This window comes from Agelaius tricolor, unplaced genomic scaffold (genome assembly GCF_023055355.1).
Source record: "Agelaius tricolor isolate 1412-34295 unplaced genomic scaffold, bAgeTri1.0.p SCAF_5, whole genome shotgun sequence".
NCBI lineage: Eukaryota > Metazoa > Chordata > Aves > Passeriformes > Icteridae > Agelaius > Agelaius tricolor.
Genome location: NW_027269265.1, coordinates 11,378,039 through 11,394,881, shown reverse-complemented (window position 1 = coordinate 11,394,881; position 16,843 = coordinate 11,378,039). Strand labels below are relative to the sequence as shown.

The following is a 16,843-nucleotide window of genomic DNA, read 5'->3' as shown; positions in this document are numbered from 1 at the left end:
CCTTCAAGTTGTCAGTTTATTACTGTGCTTACCTAAGAAATGTATGACCTTCATTTGTCTTTTAGTCACTGACCAGAATTACATTAATTCTTTCCCCATAGTGTGTTAATCTATTTTTTCCCAGAAGTAAAATACTTTTTTTGAAAATTATGAAACCTGTATGTGCCTATTACTTCAATCCAAACCTTTTTGTATCACTGTGTTTAATTTTGCTTGGATTTATATCCTGAATTATAAGGAAGGGATCTTTAAGAATTAAAAACTGTCGCTTCAAATATTCTGGATTAAAAGTAGCTTTTATGTCAACCTATGACAAATTTTCAAATTAAAAAATGCTTTCGAATTAGTGGAATTATTTTCTCCTAAGTGTAAGTGTTTATAACTCTGCAAATTACCTGAAGCCATGCATAGAACTTTGTCAATAAATTTGCACTCAGGTGAAGGAGGCTGAAAGGTGACTGCCCAGTAAATTACAGTGCTCTGTCTAAAGGAGATTCAGGAAAATGTGACTTCCTTTGTTTATTGCAAGCCTTTTGTATGCACAGAGATCTGTAATGCCAGAAAGCTTTTTACATCCAGAAGTAGTAACTGTTTGAACACCTTGTGCTTGCATATTTGCTATAGAAGGTTGAGTCATGGTGTTTAATTGTGCCAGATACTCTTGTGTTATTTTAATATTTAAAGTGTTATTTGCTGTGTTCAGTTTTGCATTATTAAAATGGCATAAAGTATGAGTGTTGGGAAAAGCTTGAGTGTAGGCTGCTTTGTTAAATGTGAGAGAAAAGAGCAAGCAGGTGTGAAGCTTGAAAGCAGCTGGGTGTGCTACTGATTTTTGTTTCCACAAAGTTTCTTTTCCATTGTGTCTCTCTGCTTTTCTTTTACTGAGTGACTGAAATATTTGGGTAATGATAGATGGTATTAGATTTGTATCTCTCTTCAGCAGTAAACCAATAAAATGTTTCATTTATTTAGGTTTATTTATGAAACAGAACATCACAATGGCATAGCAGAATTACTGGAAATACTGGGAAGGTAAGTTGTAGATTTCATTTCATTTAACTCACTTGCTTTTAGGAATAGACTTCAAAAAATTAAGGGGATTTTGTGTAAGATTGTAGAAACACGGAAAAAACTTGAACCTTGTGGGGATGTTTTGGGACATGACAATTTTTGTCACGTCTCAGCTGTAGGTATAGTTGTGTACAGCTTGGAAGAAGAATTTGAGACAGCTGAAAAACTTGGTTAAGGTGTGGACAGAGATTGATCTGACTATTCTATTCATTTGTAAATATTAGAAAACAAGTCCAAGAATTTTTGTATATCCTGCACAATTAGTGCGAACTTCCATATAATTACTGATCTTTATTTTTAATTTCTTTCTCTGGCAGCATAATTAATGGATTTGCCTTACCATTAAAAGAAGAGCACAAAATATTCCTATTGAAGGTTTTGTTACCATTGCACAAAGTGAAATCACTCAGTGTCTACCATCCACAGGTAAATTTTACTTAGTGTTTTTCTTACTAGTGTTTAAGTAAGCTTGCTTGAAGAGGTTGGGGGACTTGAGTAAGTCTGCTGTAAATTCAGTTCTAAGCTCCAAAACTTCCTTGCTAACCGGCCTGGGGAAAATTACTCAACACATATGTCTGTAATGCTTGACTTGCTGATAGAAAAATTAAAAAGAAAACATGTGTGTATGCAATAATACCCTTTTTAAAAGCACTGTAGTGTTTATAGATGAAACATATGTAGTAGTTGGTTAATGTGAGAGTTCTTAGTATTTATCCACACAGCATTTTTTGTTTATCTTCTTGTCTGTAATGTTTAGACATAAAAAATTGCAGAAAAGTATGGTTTTAATGAATGTCATCTATAAACACTTTATTCTAAATTACATTAAGCAATTCATCTGAATTCAGTTTGTTGAATTTCCTGTTTTGAAAGGAATTGGGAATTTACGAGGACATCATTATTTAATTCAATATATCCTTTCAGAAGTACGTAGAAAAAAGGGGTCTCCTGAGTTGTACCATGCTTTTAATCCATCAGCTTACATTGATGGGCATAGTTATCATTAGTGATCATTGTGATGTATTTAAAAATCTCAAGATTTTTAATATATTTAATGTATTTTAAAATCTCAAGATTTACAGCTGTTCAATGCACTTCTATCTAACTTAGGTTATGAAATAGAATATACTTACTAAATCAGCACAGGACACCAAAATGTTATTGAGTGGAAAGCACTCTATAGGACAAGGTCATGATTTTTAAATCCTGTATTTGAAAAGATGAAGTGTGATGAAATGCAAAATACTGGGTCCAAAAAGGAAGCATCATCATGTGTATCTACATTATAACACAAGAAAAGATGAGGACACACTTGCAAAGGTTGGAAAGAATTGCTAAAACCTATTTACCCTTCTGTTTAAGTTGTCTGCCAAATAGGTTTTTAAATTTTAAATTTTTTTCATTACAGAAGAAACTTGTATTTTCTTTGAAGCATTCAAAATTATTCTTGACTTCTGCTAGTGACTTCAAAATGTGTTCAGTTTCATGGTGAGAATTAATAAAACACTTTTTCTTTTACTGTAGCTGGCATACTGTGTAGTTCAGTTTTTAGAAAAGGACAGCACACTTACAGAACCGGTAAGTTTATCTTGCTATTATTTCATATTTTGAACTATTAACGCACCTTACATCTGTAGACTGTTTAAGGAGGTTTGGGGATCAAACTATTTATTTGTAATTGTTTATATTTGAGTCAAATATTTAACCATTTTGATTTATCAAGTTTAGTTTTTTCCAGCAGTCGTTCAGAATATCTAAAACTAACTAAAACAAAATTATTAGTACAGGTCTTATGAAGAGACAGATTTTATTCTGCTTATTTTGTTCTGGCTGAGCAGACAGGAGATAGTGGATCTAGAAGCAGTTTAGTCAGAAATTAGCTTGCTTGAACTGTGCTCTGTTCAGAGATAGATTTACAGTGGAACAGAGACTTCTGACACATAGCTACCTAATGCAAGGCTTTTGAATCAGATCCTGTTCATGTCTACCAGCCTTGGACAAAACCAGGCTTTGGTCTGGCTGCACTTAATTGCAGAGATGAATAGTTTTAGCTGTCCTCTATAGTATCTAGTGGTTTGCTTCATTACACCCCATATCAAGTAAGTAAGAACTAATCTGTTTAATCAGTAGATCAATAAAACAACTGCTGCTAACGAAAGTGCACATTATTAGATTATGGCCATTTCCATTGTAAAATGGAAATGGGATTTCTTGAAACAAATGGAAGTATAGACCTGAGCAGGAGTTCACTCCTAGCTGGAGCTTTTGATATTTAATAAGATAGCAAATGTCAGGCATTCTATCATTTGTAGTATATGAGATCTTGTTTTCTTAGCTTTCTTCCAGCATCAGATAGGATGTTGCATATTTCCTAGTAGGAGTCCAGAAATCTAGAACTAATATTGCAACCAGGTTTGTTTCCTTTTTTGATCCCAAATTAGTATGTGATTACAACTTTCTTTAAAAACTTAGCGCACACATCAGCAAAGTACTGACTTCCTCTTCAAAAGATCCTGGTCTGTGCTTCCCTTTATAATTGTCACATGAGACTTTTTGGTATCTTGTTTTTTAAAAATCTGTGTATATTAACCAAGGCTTAATTGAGGACATAATGTCTGCTTTCATGATTGAATAATATATACCTGAAAGAAGCACTTATTTCTCAGAGTTGTCTTGTCACTGATGATATTAATTATTGCTTACAGCTTTTATATTTAAAAATCATAGAATCACAGAGTGGTGTTTTGAGTGTTCCTGGTTTGCTAGGTAAGCAAGCTGGGTAAATAATTTATTAATCATGAAGAAAGTTAAGACTAAGATTATAGTAAGATAGTCAAATCAAAGTTTAAGAGCAACATACCTAGAATAGTTGGTCACCTGTAATTCAGGCATTTATAATAAATATTTTGTTAAAATATATTGACAGAACTTAATTGCTTGAGTTTTGGATTACATCCCCAAGAAGGTAGAGATTTAAAGCTGCTGTCACTTAAGTGGCAGGTAATTTTCCTGATAATGTAGTAGCAAGTGTGTACTTTGATCATATTAGGTTGGATGTTAGGTTTTCTCTCTAGTATTATGATTATTTTTTAACATGTCTTACAGACATATAACTTTGTTTTCTGAAGAAGTGAGTTTAGACCTATTAACAGTTGTTTCTGTGACACTAAGCCATGTCTGATTACTACTGTTACATGGGACAAGAAATCATGACTTTTGTGTTCTGCTTAAAATACCAGATGTATTAATGCATTATAATTGAGTTCAAGGTAAAGTGGAATTATCATGAAATTATTTTATCTTTGTCTCTACAGGTGGTAATGGCACTGCTGAAATACTGGCCAAAGACTCACAGTCCAAAAGAAGTCATGTTTTTAAATGAACTAGAAGAAATTTTAGATGTTATTGAGCCATCTGAATTTGTTAAAGTTATGGAACCTCTCTTCAGACAGCTAGCCAAATGTGTGTCCAGTCCACACTTTCAGGTCTGTATTTACTGCATGTATAATGATAGCAGAATCTTTGTAAAGCAGACTTGTAATGTATTATTCACCATAATCAGTTTTATTTGTTCCAAAGGAGTCTTCAGTTCTATGTCAAGTTGCAGGGATCCAAACATTAGTTTTACTGTTTGTTCTCAGGAGTGCAATATGTGCATTCATTTTGGGAGATTCACTTCAGTGTTATGCTTACCATAAAAAAGCTGAAAAACTCAGTGTTTCCAGAAGTACCTGAACCCTTTCAGTATAGTGTTTGCATTTCATTACTTGTAATACAAGTTCTACAAATACTGGTTCTTTTGGAAGTATTTCTTTGCTTGAATTTCAGAGTTCATGGGTTATAGATTGAATCATAGCAAGGTAAAAAGCAGTTTTTCTGTCTCTCCGTCAGCTCCATGACTCGCATTAGCACTAAAAAATCCAAGTCTGATTTGCAACTTTTTTTACCTTTCCCTTATATTTGCCAAATGTTATAATTATTTGCTCTGTAAGAGATTGAAGAAGTTTTCCTTTTTTCATGTTGTCTTAGGTTGCAGAGCGAGCATTATACTACTGGAATAATGAATATATTATGAGTTTAATCAGTGATAATGCAGCAAAGATTTTACCCATCATGTTTCCATCCTTGTACCGGAATTCAAAGACGCATTGGAATAAGTAAGAAACACTTGTACAAATTTCTGCTACTTCACTTCTGTGTAGTTGTAGGTTTAAGAGTTTGGATCTGTGAGTTGCTAGTTTAACAGTGTGTTGAGCTGTTTATTCCATGACATTGAAGTTGCTGGATAAAAAGACTGTTGTTGTCAATTTTGAGGAAGTATTTAGAACTGTGGAAGATGGCTTTCCCTTTTTTAATTAAACAAGAAAGAGTGTTTTAGTGCATCTAATCCATGACATTCTTCTATAAATATGGAGCAAATTTGGCATTCATCTGTAGTTCAGATACTTCTAAAGACTTAACTTTGATTTCTGATCACTAACCTATTTGCAGATCTGCATTTCTTCTGCATTCTAGTGAAATATGTTGTAGAATTTTTTCCCCTTCTTTTTATTTTCTTTTTGTTTACTGCTTTTTTTCTTCTTTCTCCATTGATTATTTTCACTTTTTTCCCCACAATAACGTAGTACTTACGCATGAAAACAGTCCTGGTCAGTTCCCTTCTGCAGCTGTTCCATTGTAAAGTGCCTCTTTGTTTGAGCTATTGTGCAACTGCTGGGATGGTGACAGTATCCCAGTCTGGCTCTAGCTGTGAATTGAGGACTGCTGATGAGCTGGCCAAGAATGAGTAATCAGTCTGCAATTAAACACTAGGAAAGAAATGGAAAATAAAGTGATGTTAAAGTGGTTGCTTACTGTCACTGGGTGCAAGCAGTAACAGATAATGTACTCATTAATAAAATTCCAATTCAGTGATGCAATTATACATAGTAAATGTGGGTTGCTGTTGGTTATTTTTTTTCTGACTTTCAAGGTCATGCATTCATTTTATTCTGAGTAAAAGTCGTGCTACCAGTACAGCTGCACTCTTACTTGTAACTCTAAATACAATACAAAGTAATCATTTAACAGATTGCTTTTTGAGCAGCAGTACATTATAGCTTGGAGCTGTAAATTAATCTGTAAAAGTGCCTTATAAAGCAGATGGGTTTTGTGTAATTTTTGTGATGTTTTCAACTTTACTTTTCTAACATATTTCTTAAGAGTTCTGGCATAATTGCATTGAACTGAGTGCTGTTGCTGTGTGGCAATTTTCAAAAGGAATGGGGTCTTTTTTGCACTCCTTTTAATTACTATCTCTTTTTTTCTTCAATTTATCAATTGCCAGTAAGTTACTTACATCAAGATCTTTAATGCCATACTGCATTTTCTCTACTAACCCTTATGGGATTAGTGTCTGCTACTAAATTTCACAACTAGGCCTGTATTGATACATGTAGTATTAAGAGTGAACTTCAAATGTCAGCAGTGTAAGTGATGAGTAGAACTGCAGAGTAAGAAAACTTCATTCAAAGTTGGTAATTCTGGTACTTGTGTTAGGCCTCTTGTGGGTAAATTGAAACTTCCACTAATTAATTTTATTTCCACTTATTCTGAAATGATGTAATTTTCCAGTTATGTAGGCTATTGGCTACTGTTGACCAGAAAAAGTAGATTTCAAAGTTTAAAGTACTCTGAGTTTCAACCAGAAGTTTTACTTATAGGACAATACATGGCTTGATATACAATGCTCTGAAACTCTTCATGGAGATGAACCAAAAACTGTTCGATGACTGCACACAGCAATTTAAAGCAGAAAAACTGAAGTAAGTTTTCATGTCAGTGTGTCTGTCTGTTCTTGAGTAATTTGTTCGGAGAGCTTTAGCTCTGAAAAACCACTGTGTCTTAAGTGGGAAGTTGCCCATTTGATTCCAGCAGTCTCAAAGCTGACTTGCTGAAACTTCTTGTTATATGTGAATTGTAAATCTTTGTAACAATAAGGCATCTCATGTAGGCTTAGACCTAATACTTCTGGGGTCACCATCTTCCTAAAAATTAACTTTTTGGAGAGGGACAATCTGGTAATGGTGGAGCCCAGTGTAGAGAATCTGTTGAACAGTTTAGTTCACATCCTGTGTTTATTTTTGCATGCTTTATTTACCCAGTGTTATTTCCTTTCATGTTGTCACTCACTCTGTCCCAGAATACCTTCCCAGTATTTTTCAGCATTGCATTGTGTGTTAGCATATCTTCATATTATTATAGAAGTTACTTGAAATCAAGTGGTTATTCTACTGTAGTGCAGGTCTCTAGTACAGATTTTATTTGATGGAAGAATCCTGCTGAAATGAAGTGGTTTGGGTCTCAGTTTAGGGGCTGGAAGCAGTTAGTAGACTAGCAGAAGTGGGTTAGTACCTACCCACTAACTGGATATAGAATACCTGGATTTGAATTTTATTTTAAATTTCAAAGTAATCAGGAATTCTTTCAAGTAGTGGTTCAGATTATATACCTATTTTAAACTGGTATACTGGAAGTAGTAGAGATTCTCAATGTAGCTTGATTTGTCCAAGTTTTGAAGTTTCCAATTAGAATTCAAGAAGAAATGATCTTGTACTGTATCAAATTTTTAAGGTTTGTGTGTTTGTAGATGACAAAATATGAGCATTGGCTCTTCAAAAAAAGACTGTAATTCTCTTTTTCCTGATTGCAAGTAAGTGGAACCCCTTTTAAATGAGAAATCAAATATTTTCTGATTTTTTTTACAACATTTTTGGGTGATGTTCTGAGTGTGAACTAAAGCAGAGTGCTGAGTGATGAGCTAGCAACACAAAACCAAAGTAAAAAATCTCCCACCACATAAGAACTGAAAAGGGAATGTTTGAAGCGTTCCTAGCTCCCATCTTGAATTAATTTAATTGAGAGCTGGAGGCAAATTGTGGATATGCTTGGATATAACTGCTCTTCCCTTTTTTTCTTGACATCATCTGCTCTGTGCATTGAGAGCACTTTTAGCACTCTTAGTTCAAAATTCTTTTAAATTTTACCGGCCTTCAAAGAGAGGTGATCATTCTAGTCTCTGCAAGAAGATGTTTATTTGTAAGAAAGAAAGGAAACCAAACTTCTTCTACTTTGTTAAAAAAAAAAAAAAAACACAAAACAAAAAAAACCAACCCACATTTATATCATCGCTCTGGGCTTGCTACTCCCTAGGATGAGCAAGGTTTTGTTGGGTACTTCTCTGTTAGAGTTCAATTCCAAATATCTCTGGTGCCTTTTCCCTTAACCTGTTACCTGAAGCCATTGGGCTGACAAGTAAAAATCTCTGCCCTTTCATGGTCAGTTATCAACTTCTTATTTACCAATATAGCATTCTAATATTAGAAATAAAACAAAAATGTGCTTTCAGCCTAGATCAAAACTTCTTCCAGTTTTAATTTTTACTTTTAACAATGTACGTGTGCTAAAGATAAGCTGGTATCATCTGGTTTGTTGCTTTCATGAGAAAATCTTGAGGTTTTTCCCTTTTAATGTTGCTTTGAGATGATGGGATATGGGTATGATGCAAGTTTTTTGGATAGTAGACTCAAACAGGTATAGCTAAATAATTTATTTTGTTGAATTCTTTTACTTCTATATGATTTTTTTTTCCAGAGAGAAGCTAAAATTGAAGGAACGGGAAGAAGCATGGGTTAAAATAGAAAATCTAGCCAAATCAAATCCCCAGGTATTTAGAAAAGATTAACATGATCATGTTTAAATACTCTAATTTTGTTAAATACCAGTGGGAGAAACAGATCTGACTGATCGTGGAAATAAAGGAATTTCACCAACTGTATTATGAAAGATACACAATAAAAGTACTTTTCAAATTTGTAACCTTTCTCTTGTGCAAGTAATTATTTTTTTTAAAAAAAGATTTCTCAAAAGTATGATATGAAGCACTTTTTCCTTTCCTTATAATAGGACTTATACCATATTGCAGTTTGAAAAGTTATTGTGCAAAATTATGGAAAAATATAGAGAGGCCATAATTGGTTTCTCTTGAAAAGCTGTTTTGCAAACAATATATTACAAAAGAGATCTTTCTGCAAACTGTGAGTTTTGACTGGTCAGTTTTCCTTTGTGTCAGATGGATTAATACTGTACCTTCTTGCCTGGTGCATTTGTTCCCATACTTGCACTGGGCTGCTCTGCTGGTGAAGGTGAACCTGGTGCTCAGGTCTTTCCTGCAGGAACCATCCTGTCCAGCATTAATGATGTGGCTCAGTTATGATAACAAAACAAAGGTGCTTTAGACTATTCATTGGATGTTGAAATTACAGGAGAAGGAAATGGTTTGGCTTGGATCCCCCCCACACCCCCTTCACTTGCTTGGAGATTGCTGCCAGTTTTCTTTCAGCTCAGTCATATGAACAAAAACCTCCAAACATTCAAATTACTTCACAGCCAGAATTCTATTATACTGTGGCAAGAAACTTCATGTACTGTATATTTCCAAAACCATCTAGCTGAGTTTAAAGTGGTGGAAGAGGGAGAAATGGTACTCTGTAAACAGAAGTGGGACACTTCCTGATCTCAGTGCTATTTTAAAACAGAAAGTATGAGGTAATCTCTTTTTCTAAGAAGAGGAAATTCGTAAATGTTTTTTTCCTCTTGGATTATTTGCCAGGGAGCAATTACTAAACTGCTTAAGTAAAATCTATTAAAATTAATAAAATGTCAGTTGACAACAAATCAATTAAATGTCTCAGAAAGGACTATTCATATGAATGCAATAATTGACTTCCACCGACGAAACATTTCTCTAATGACATAAGTCATACAAAAAAAAGCATTGCTTGAAGAGAATTTGATATACATGGTCACTTGCTATCACAAATGATGAGCTATTACCTGTTTAGCTAAATAAGTGGATTGAGTTGCAGAAAAATTCAGAGTTCTACGGTATCAATTTCCTTTTCTTTCTAAGGAACTTTTTGTAAATACATTTTCTGATACTGGTTAACACCACCCATATACAGTATGTTCTGCATAGTCTGCTTGAAGAAAGCTAATATTTGGAAGAAATTTAAAAAACAAATTACTGAATGCTCCACTGAATTTGACATAAAGATATAAATGCTTTTTTTAGTGCTCTAGATAATGGACTTTTAGGAGTTTCTTTTTTCCTGAAATGTCTATTAACTTTTTAGTTTGTCTAATAACTGATGATTCTTATTATTCAGACCCGTTCCTGATTCTGCATGACACAAAAGTACCATTTAAGATTTTAAATCATTATATTTGTTAAATCCTTGCTGTTAGGGTTTTTTTTTTTAATTTTTTCTCATTTGCATTGAGTTATTGGTACCTAGTTATTAGTTATTACTCAGATACCAAAATATTTATGAGGAAAAACTGATGAAAAGGTCTTTGTGTGCATATAAATAAGTTCTGAATTCAAAACTATATACACCTCATCTGAAATAAAATAAGATCTGATGTATTGAGATTAGTGGGCAGCAAAGATTTTGGGGTTTTTTAATTCCTAAAGTACTTTTATAATTGTTTTCTTTCCAAAGACAGAAAAGAGGCTTTTTTGTTTGAAATCATGTTAAATGTATATTAGGTATATTTGGTCTTTTAACAGTGTATTTTTTCTTCCAACACAAAATTGCAGCAGCAAGTAAAATGATTGTGTTTGGATTACTATATTGTTCACAGAGCACTTGAGAATGTATTAATAATGTTTCAGATTGCCAAAGTAGACATGCAATACTGACAAAATCTGAGTATTTTGAAATTGAGACTCAGATAATTAAACCATCTTTTTTTTTAATGCTGACTGTATTTTTCAGCAGGATATTTCTGCAAAGTGTGAAAGTATTGGAGTTCAATTCTAAAATCTGTTACTTAATCCCTGGATGCATAAAATATTGAAGTTAATCTCAAATAACTAGTCATATCAATCAAATGCTCAAATACACTCCTAGTGTTTCGTTATTGTGACTAAGAATGATTATTTTAACGTTTTGCATTTTATTAGTACCCAACATACAGTGACACGAGTTTGCTGAACAGTCCTGTTGCAATGGAAACAGACGGGCCTTTAATTGAAGATTTGCAGACACTGAAAAAGACAGTGAAAGAAGAGGCTTGTCAGGTAAAGCCTTGTGGAGATAGCAAAGTGCTCCAATTTATTAATTAATTTCTTTAGGTGACTGTTAATCATGAACTTGGCTTGTATTTTCAGCCTCATAACCATTTGTTCTATTGTAATAGGCTTCAGCAGGGCTGCTACTTTCAAATGATAGTCTAGCAGCCAGAAGCAGTGTTATGTTTCTAATGCCTGTGAATCTGCTACATAGTCTCTTTTAAGGTTTCTTCTTAGAAACTTTGTTGGACCACTGTGATTTACGTGCCAATAAATAAATGGCTGAGTAAAAGCCAGGCAATTTTTAATAAGGACTTGTTTATAGGAAAAAAAAAAAATAAACAAGCAAATTAGAGTAGGTGAGCCAGACATGGGAACTACATAAAAACACCATTATAAAGTCAAAGGTACTTTGTTAGGAATATTGTCTGGTTTTGAGAGAGCATTGGTAAAATGGTAGTGATGTCATGATTGTTAATAGCTGAGAATTTCATACTTGTTTCTAGTTTTCCTCTTAGCAAAAAAATTGGTATTAATACTTGAAACTGCATAGATGGTGGGGTAAAGAGGAGAAAGTATAAACTTCTTTCCAGAGATTTTTTTATTTCTTTTCCTGTAAGTGAGTATACTGATGTGCAAGAAGTACTCTTAAGTAATGTTTAGTAATTAGTATGTTTGGCTAACTTGGTTGTATTTTTATTTCAGGCACAAAAAGATCAGAAAAAAGATCGTCCTCTTGTGCGACGCAAGTCAGAACTGCCTCAGGATATCTATACCATGAAAGCCTTGGAATCACATTGCAGAGCTGATGAATTAATATCACATGATGGGCATTAAACTATTACAGTGAAATTTTATTTTGGAGGAAAAGTTGTTTTCTTTTCTGGACTCAGTTCTACAGTAGAACTTAATTTTTTGTGCCATACCAATCAGTTACACACAAAGTCAAAGCTTTCTTCAACCCATTTCTGTAGGCAATAACTTAATAGAGTATGCAGCTCAAGATTAGTAGTTCAAACAATGGTAAATTACCCAGTTCCATTTGCAGAATATTGGGTTGACTATAATCAAGTGGACACAATTTCCTGGAGGTGTTGTCATAGTACCAACTAGCTGATAACATGCAGTTTTTCTAGTCACATTTGAGAAAAACGTTCCATAAAATCTTTCCATCTAAATAAGTGAATGACCAATAGTTGGTACTAATGATAAATGTGTGTTTTCAGAAGGAAAATTATTTCAGATATAAGTATTAAACTTTTTCTAGGATTTCTCAGCTTTACAGTTGTTTCAACATTATTGCTGTCTTGTTATATACCAGCAGTTTTGAAAATACAATTATTCTTTCGTATTATAAAACATGGCTTACAAACTGGTAACATTCATGACAATCCTCAGTCATTCATTTCTAAGAATTCTGTAAATTCATTTCTCTTTTGCTTAGGGTAAAGATATATATATCTATATATACCACATCCTAATACTTCATGTATATTTAAAGCCATATCTTCCAGTCTTTAGTGTGTAATATGGCACCAGTATTCCAGATATGAACTGGTAGAAGAATTTTTCCTAAAATGAAAATTTGTTTACTATGACTGGGAACAGACTGAATATAAAAATTCATTTTAATTTTTTTCAAGTCAATAAAATAATTCTTTCACTGTTTTCTCCCTTATCTGAGCTTTTAATACTCAGCATTTTTCTTGGGCTCTAGGAGTTCAATATTCTGTGGCAGATATTATGTGTGATTTCAGTTGCATCAGTTTTTATCTGAAAGATGAACACAACATCATAAGCTTATTAAAATTTAAAAAAGAAAAAAAGAACAGGCTCTTGAATTCCATTCTGCTTCTTTTTAAATGAGTCTAAGAGCTGAGGAGATAGTGACCATAATTTTACCGTGAAAATATTTTTTTTGTTGTTGTTGTAAAGAGCACATGTGCTGCAAATACACCTCACAAGTGAACTGAAAATGCATCTGAGTTGCTGATGATCTTCAAATGCTGCTATATATTCCACAAGATTACTTGCATGTAATGAGCTTTTTGTTGTAGATGGAAAAGCACGGGAGGAAAATCTCTTTTAAAATATAGTGCTTTGTCTTCAATATTTGATTTCTCTCAGGGTGGCCAGTATTTTGACTTACTTATCCTGCTTACAAGCTGTTTGAAATGTGTTCTGCTATTCTAAATGGGTGATTAGTTTCTTTTGTCTCTGGCAGTAACATGATATAACTTAATGTTTAATGTCTTGATGCATAAAGAGATAAAAAACGTGGCTTCTTTAAAAATAGTTTTGTTTTACTTTTTAAGGAAGTATAACATCTCCTGCATCCATAAAAAAAAGTATTGCTCAAAGCAGACATTCATAGTAACCTTGTGCAGATGTAGTGCCTGCTGTTCGTTGGTTGCATTTAACATTCAATTTCCAATATTTGTTACATTGTCTATTGGAAGAAAATTGTGAGTGGTAAATATTGGCTTACAACACCTAAATTTAAAGACCAACCCAACCTTTAAGTGGAATGTCCACTGTGTCTGAAAACATTTCCTGTAAAACTTGAAAAAGAAAATGCTTTACCATTAGGATAAACTATATGAAAACAGTTTAAGATGCCTTCTACTTTTGAGGGAAAAAGGGTGCTTTTTTAATTGTGTAAAGCAACGTCTCTGTATTTTGATATACCATTGTTTGAACTTCCATCTTTAGCTGGTAGATTATCAGTTACCTTTGATTTTGGGTGTTCAGTATGTCTGTGCAAGAGATTGCTGAAAGGAATTATTCTTATGTTATCCAAGGGGGGGAAAAAAACCCAACTGTATATCAGTGTTTGATTGATTGTGTGATACTCAACGTATAAGAACATCTTTCACTGTCTAGATTTTATTTTTATTCTTTATTGAAGATAAACACTCACCAAAAAGGGAAGTATTGTGGTAATTTAGACGCTTCAAGTTCTCTATAAAGGCATATTTGAAATTTTGGGTCACCGAACATTTGCTTAGGCAATATTCCAAAATCTTACCATCACTAATGGTTTAGCATGTTTGTTATCAATATTTATATATTTCGTATAATCTTGTACTAAACAATTCTAAAACTAATACATCCAAAATAAAAAGAAAAATTAAAGTAGAATTTTGGTGACTGTTGTTCTTCATAAAGTTCTGTCTGATACCTTCCCCCATTTTCCAAAATTACACCTGTACATCAGGAATGTCGAAAGTAATATTACAAGTGTCTTTTTAGTGTGGCTTTAGTATGGCTTCATTTTAATATTGTACATACATTGTACCTTGTTTTATGGTAATAAGTAATAAAAATGTAGACTTCATATTTTGTACAGAATCGTCCTATGTACAGAATAAAAAGTTCCTAGAAACAGCAAAAATTAGGTAAGTGGCACAATTATTTTTCATTAGACAATATCTGTAACATTATACGTTAGTGGAATGTTAAGTTCAAATGTACCTACATATTTTTTAACATTTTGTAATTCAATTTTTTGTTCTGGCATTGTTTCTGAAGAACTTCATACACCTGCCATTTAATATGCTTTTATCTAATTTTAAAACTTAAAAAAAAAAGGTGTATTATATGGACAAATAAAGAACATGTGAATTTTACTTGCTCATCATGAAACTAAGTTTAACACAAGGTGTTTGGGGGTGTGTTCATATTATCACTGGTAGCAGAATCATATGTACAAATTAACTTCATAAATTTCACAAAAGCAAGACAAAATTATGGAAAGGCCATTAAGAAAAAAAAAAAAGAAAAAGCAGGAATAATTGATATTAGGTAGAAAAAGCAGACTTTGCCTGTAGAACAGCAATCAGTACTAAAATCTGGTTGTGCTCTAATCTAAAAAAAAAATCTTTCATACCATAGGATTTTCCCCTGAAACATTCCTGTATTGACAGGCTTCAAGCAAAGTAGCCATAAAGTCTGGGATTATATTGTGCTACTTAATACATAATCAGGTGGCAAGGATATGGGGAAAAACTGAAGTCTACAGTAAGGCTTGTCTTCCCTCTGCAACCCATAAAAATCTGCAAAAGAACTAAGGAAATTAGTCACATAAAGCTGGCATTCAGTACCTGGGGGAGTTGGGGGGGTTGGGCCTGGGATCAAGAGCTGACTACTGGCTTGAGTTACAAATGTAAGGTTGGAGTTACAAGTTGGGTCTGGGTAGTGAATGAAACAGTTTTCTGCATGAGCTCAGTAGTAAACTCACCAAATCATGAATGAAAAACATTGAATATTGAAACAACTGAGGATCCAGTTACTCACCTTTGGAAATCAGGGTTAAATACATCTCAAAATACAGTGTTTTAAAATACTGAGAGCAATGACATTTTTTCCACATAAATACGTTAGTGAGTTGCCAGCTTTTTCAGGAAATGACCTTTAATCCTTTCCCTCTAAGGGAATTAGTCTCAGGGGCTTTGACCAGCAGTGGTTTTTTGGCACTGCTTTCATGGTTTGGCTTTGTAGAATTGGAAAGGAAGGTGCTAGTGTAGCACATATTGCTTGTGTTTGGAGATGTGTTCATTTGCTTTATGCACCTCACAAACATACCCTACAGGAGATAGCTGTGATTTCAGGTTAGCCATGTTCTGCATTGTTTTATGGGCCACCCACCTAGAAGTGGAGCACTTCTGCCCCTTGTATCTTGTCCTTACTGTGTGCAGTGATTGTCGAGACTGACTGTCTATAGCTAATTAAGAAATGCCATTCTAATTACCATCTCACTGTCTCCCTGGATTACAGTTTCTTTTGTATGAGGAGACTTGGCTTGGGCTGTCTTTACTTTATGCAATAAAACTGGATGTAGTTAAACATTTTGTATGAACAAATTCCCAAGGGAGAATTGACTGTGGAGTAAAAGAAGGCAGTGCATTCATTATTCCCTGCCCAGCTCACTGAAGAGCAGCACGGCTGCAGCTGGCTCTCGCTGGAGCCAGGCACGCGGGGACTGCATTCATTCCCTCCCCGGGGAGGTTTGTAAGCACTGACCCTGCGGTGAGGAGGGGAGAGTGCAGTCACATAATTGCCTTGAGCTATTTTAGGCATTTTTGTGATCCAAAAAACCACACTGAGCAGGTTCATGTTAGCATGAAGACCCTGCCATATTAATTTTTCTAGTACAGTCACTGTAGAATTAAAGATGCAAGAGGATTAGAGATGGGAAAGGAGGTGATTTGCTCTAATAGTTACTTGTTGGGGTATTTTCCTTTGGTTTTGGTCTCAAATACTACCAAATTAATATTAAGTATAGAAAAAAAATCCTTTTTTTTTCCCCTGCTGAAGCTCTTTCTTTTATAAATTACAAAAAAGGTTTTGTTTCTACATACATTGTATTGCATTTTCTAGGAGTAAGTCTCGTATCTTGACAAGTCCTATTTTCATTATGAACCTCTGAAGTATGTGTCTTTAGTTAAATTATATGGGAAATGTGTCATACTGGCAGTCTTTCCCTTTGGATGGCTGATGGCAGTGGCTTCTCACACCTGTAAGAAGGGTCAGGTCTTCTGTGTGCCCAGGAAAAGGACATAGATAATTAACTATAACTAGATCAAGGCAAATTATTTTTCACCCTGACTGAGCAAGTAAAGCCTTTCCTCTCTCCATAGGCTTTGACTGCAGAAGAGA

At 34.0% G+C, this 16,843-nt stretch overlaps 1 protein-coding gene across 5 annotated transcripts in view; it reads left to right on the top strand.

Moving 5' to 3' along the window:
* The window catches only part of PPP2R5C (protein phosphatase 2 regulatory subunit B'gamma), a 71,643-nt gene extending 56,829 nt beyond the window's left edge, over positions 1-14,814 (top strand). For all 5 annotated transcript variants that reach the window (XM_071426441.1, XM_071426442.1, XM_071426443.1 and 2 more), the window contains 9 exons: positions 973-1,032; positions 1,389-1,497; positions 2,596-2,649; positions 4,386-4,556; positions 5,101-5,228; positions 6,774-6,875; positions 8,704-8,776; positions 11,078-11,194; positions 11,891-14,814. In XM_071426441.1, coding sequence (XP_071282542.1) covers positions 973-1,032; positions 1,389-1,497; positions 2,596-2,649; positions 4,386-4,556; positions 5,101-5,228; positions 6,774-6,875; positions 8,704-8,776; positions 11,078-11,194; positions 11,891-12,022 — 946 coding nt within the window. In that variant the 3' untranslated portion in view covers positions 12,023-14,814. The remainder of the gene's footprint in view (positions 1-972; positions 1,033-1,388; positions 1,498-2,595; positions 2,650-4,385; positions 4,557-5,100; positions 5,229-6,773; positions 6,876-8,703; positions 8,777-11,077; positions 11,195-11,890) is intronic.
* Positions 14,815-16,843: the final 2,029 nt, after the last annotated feature.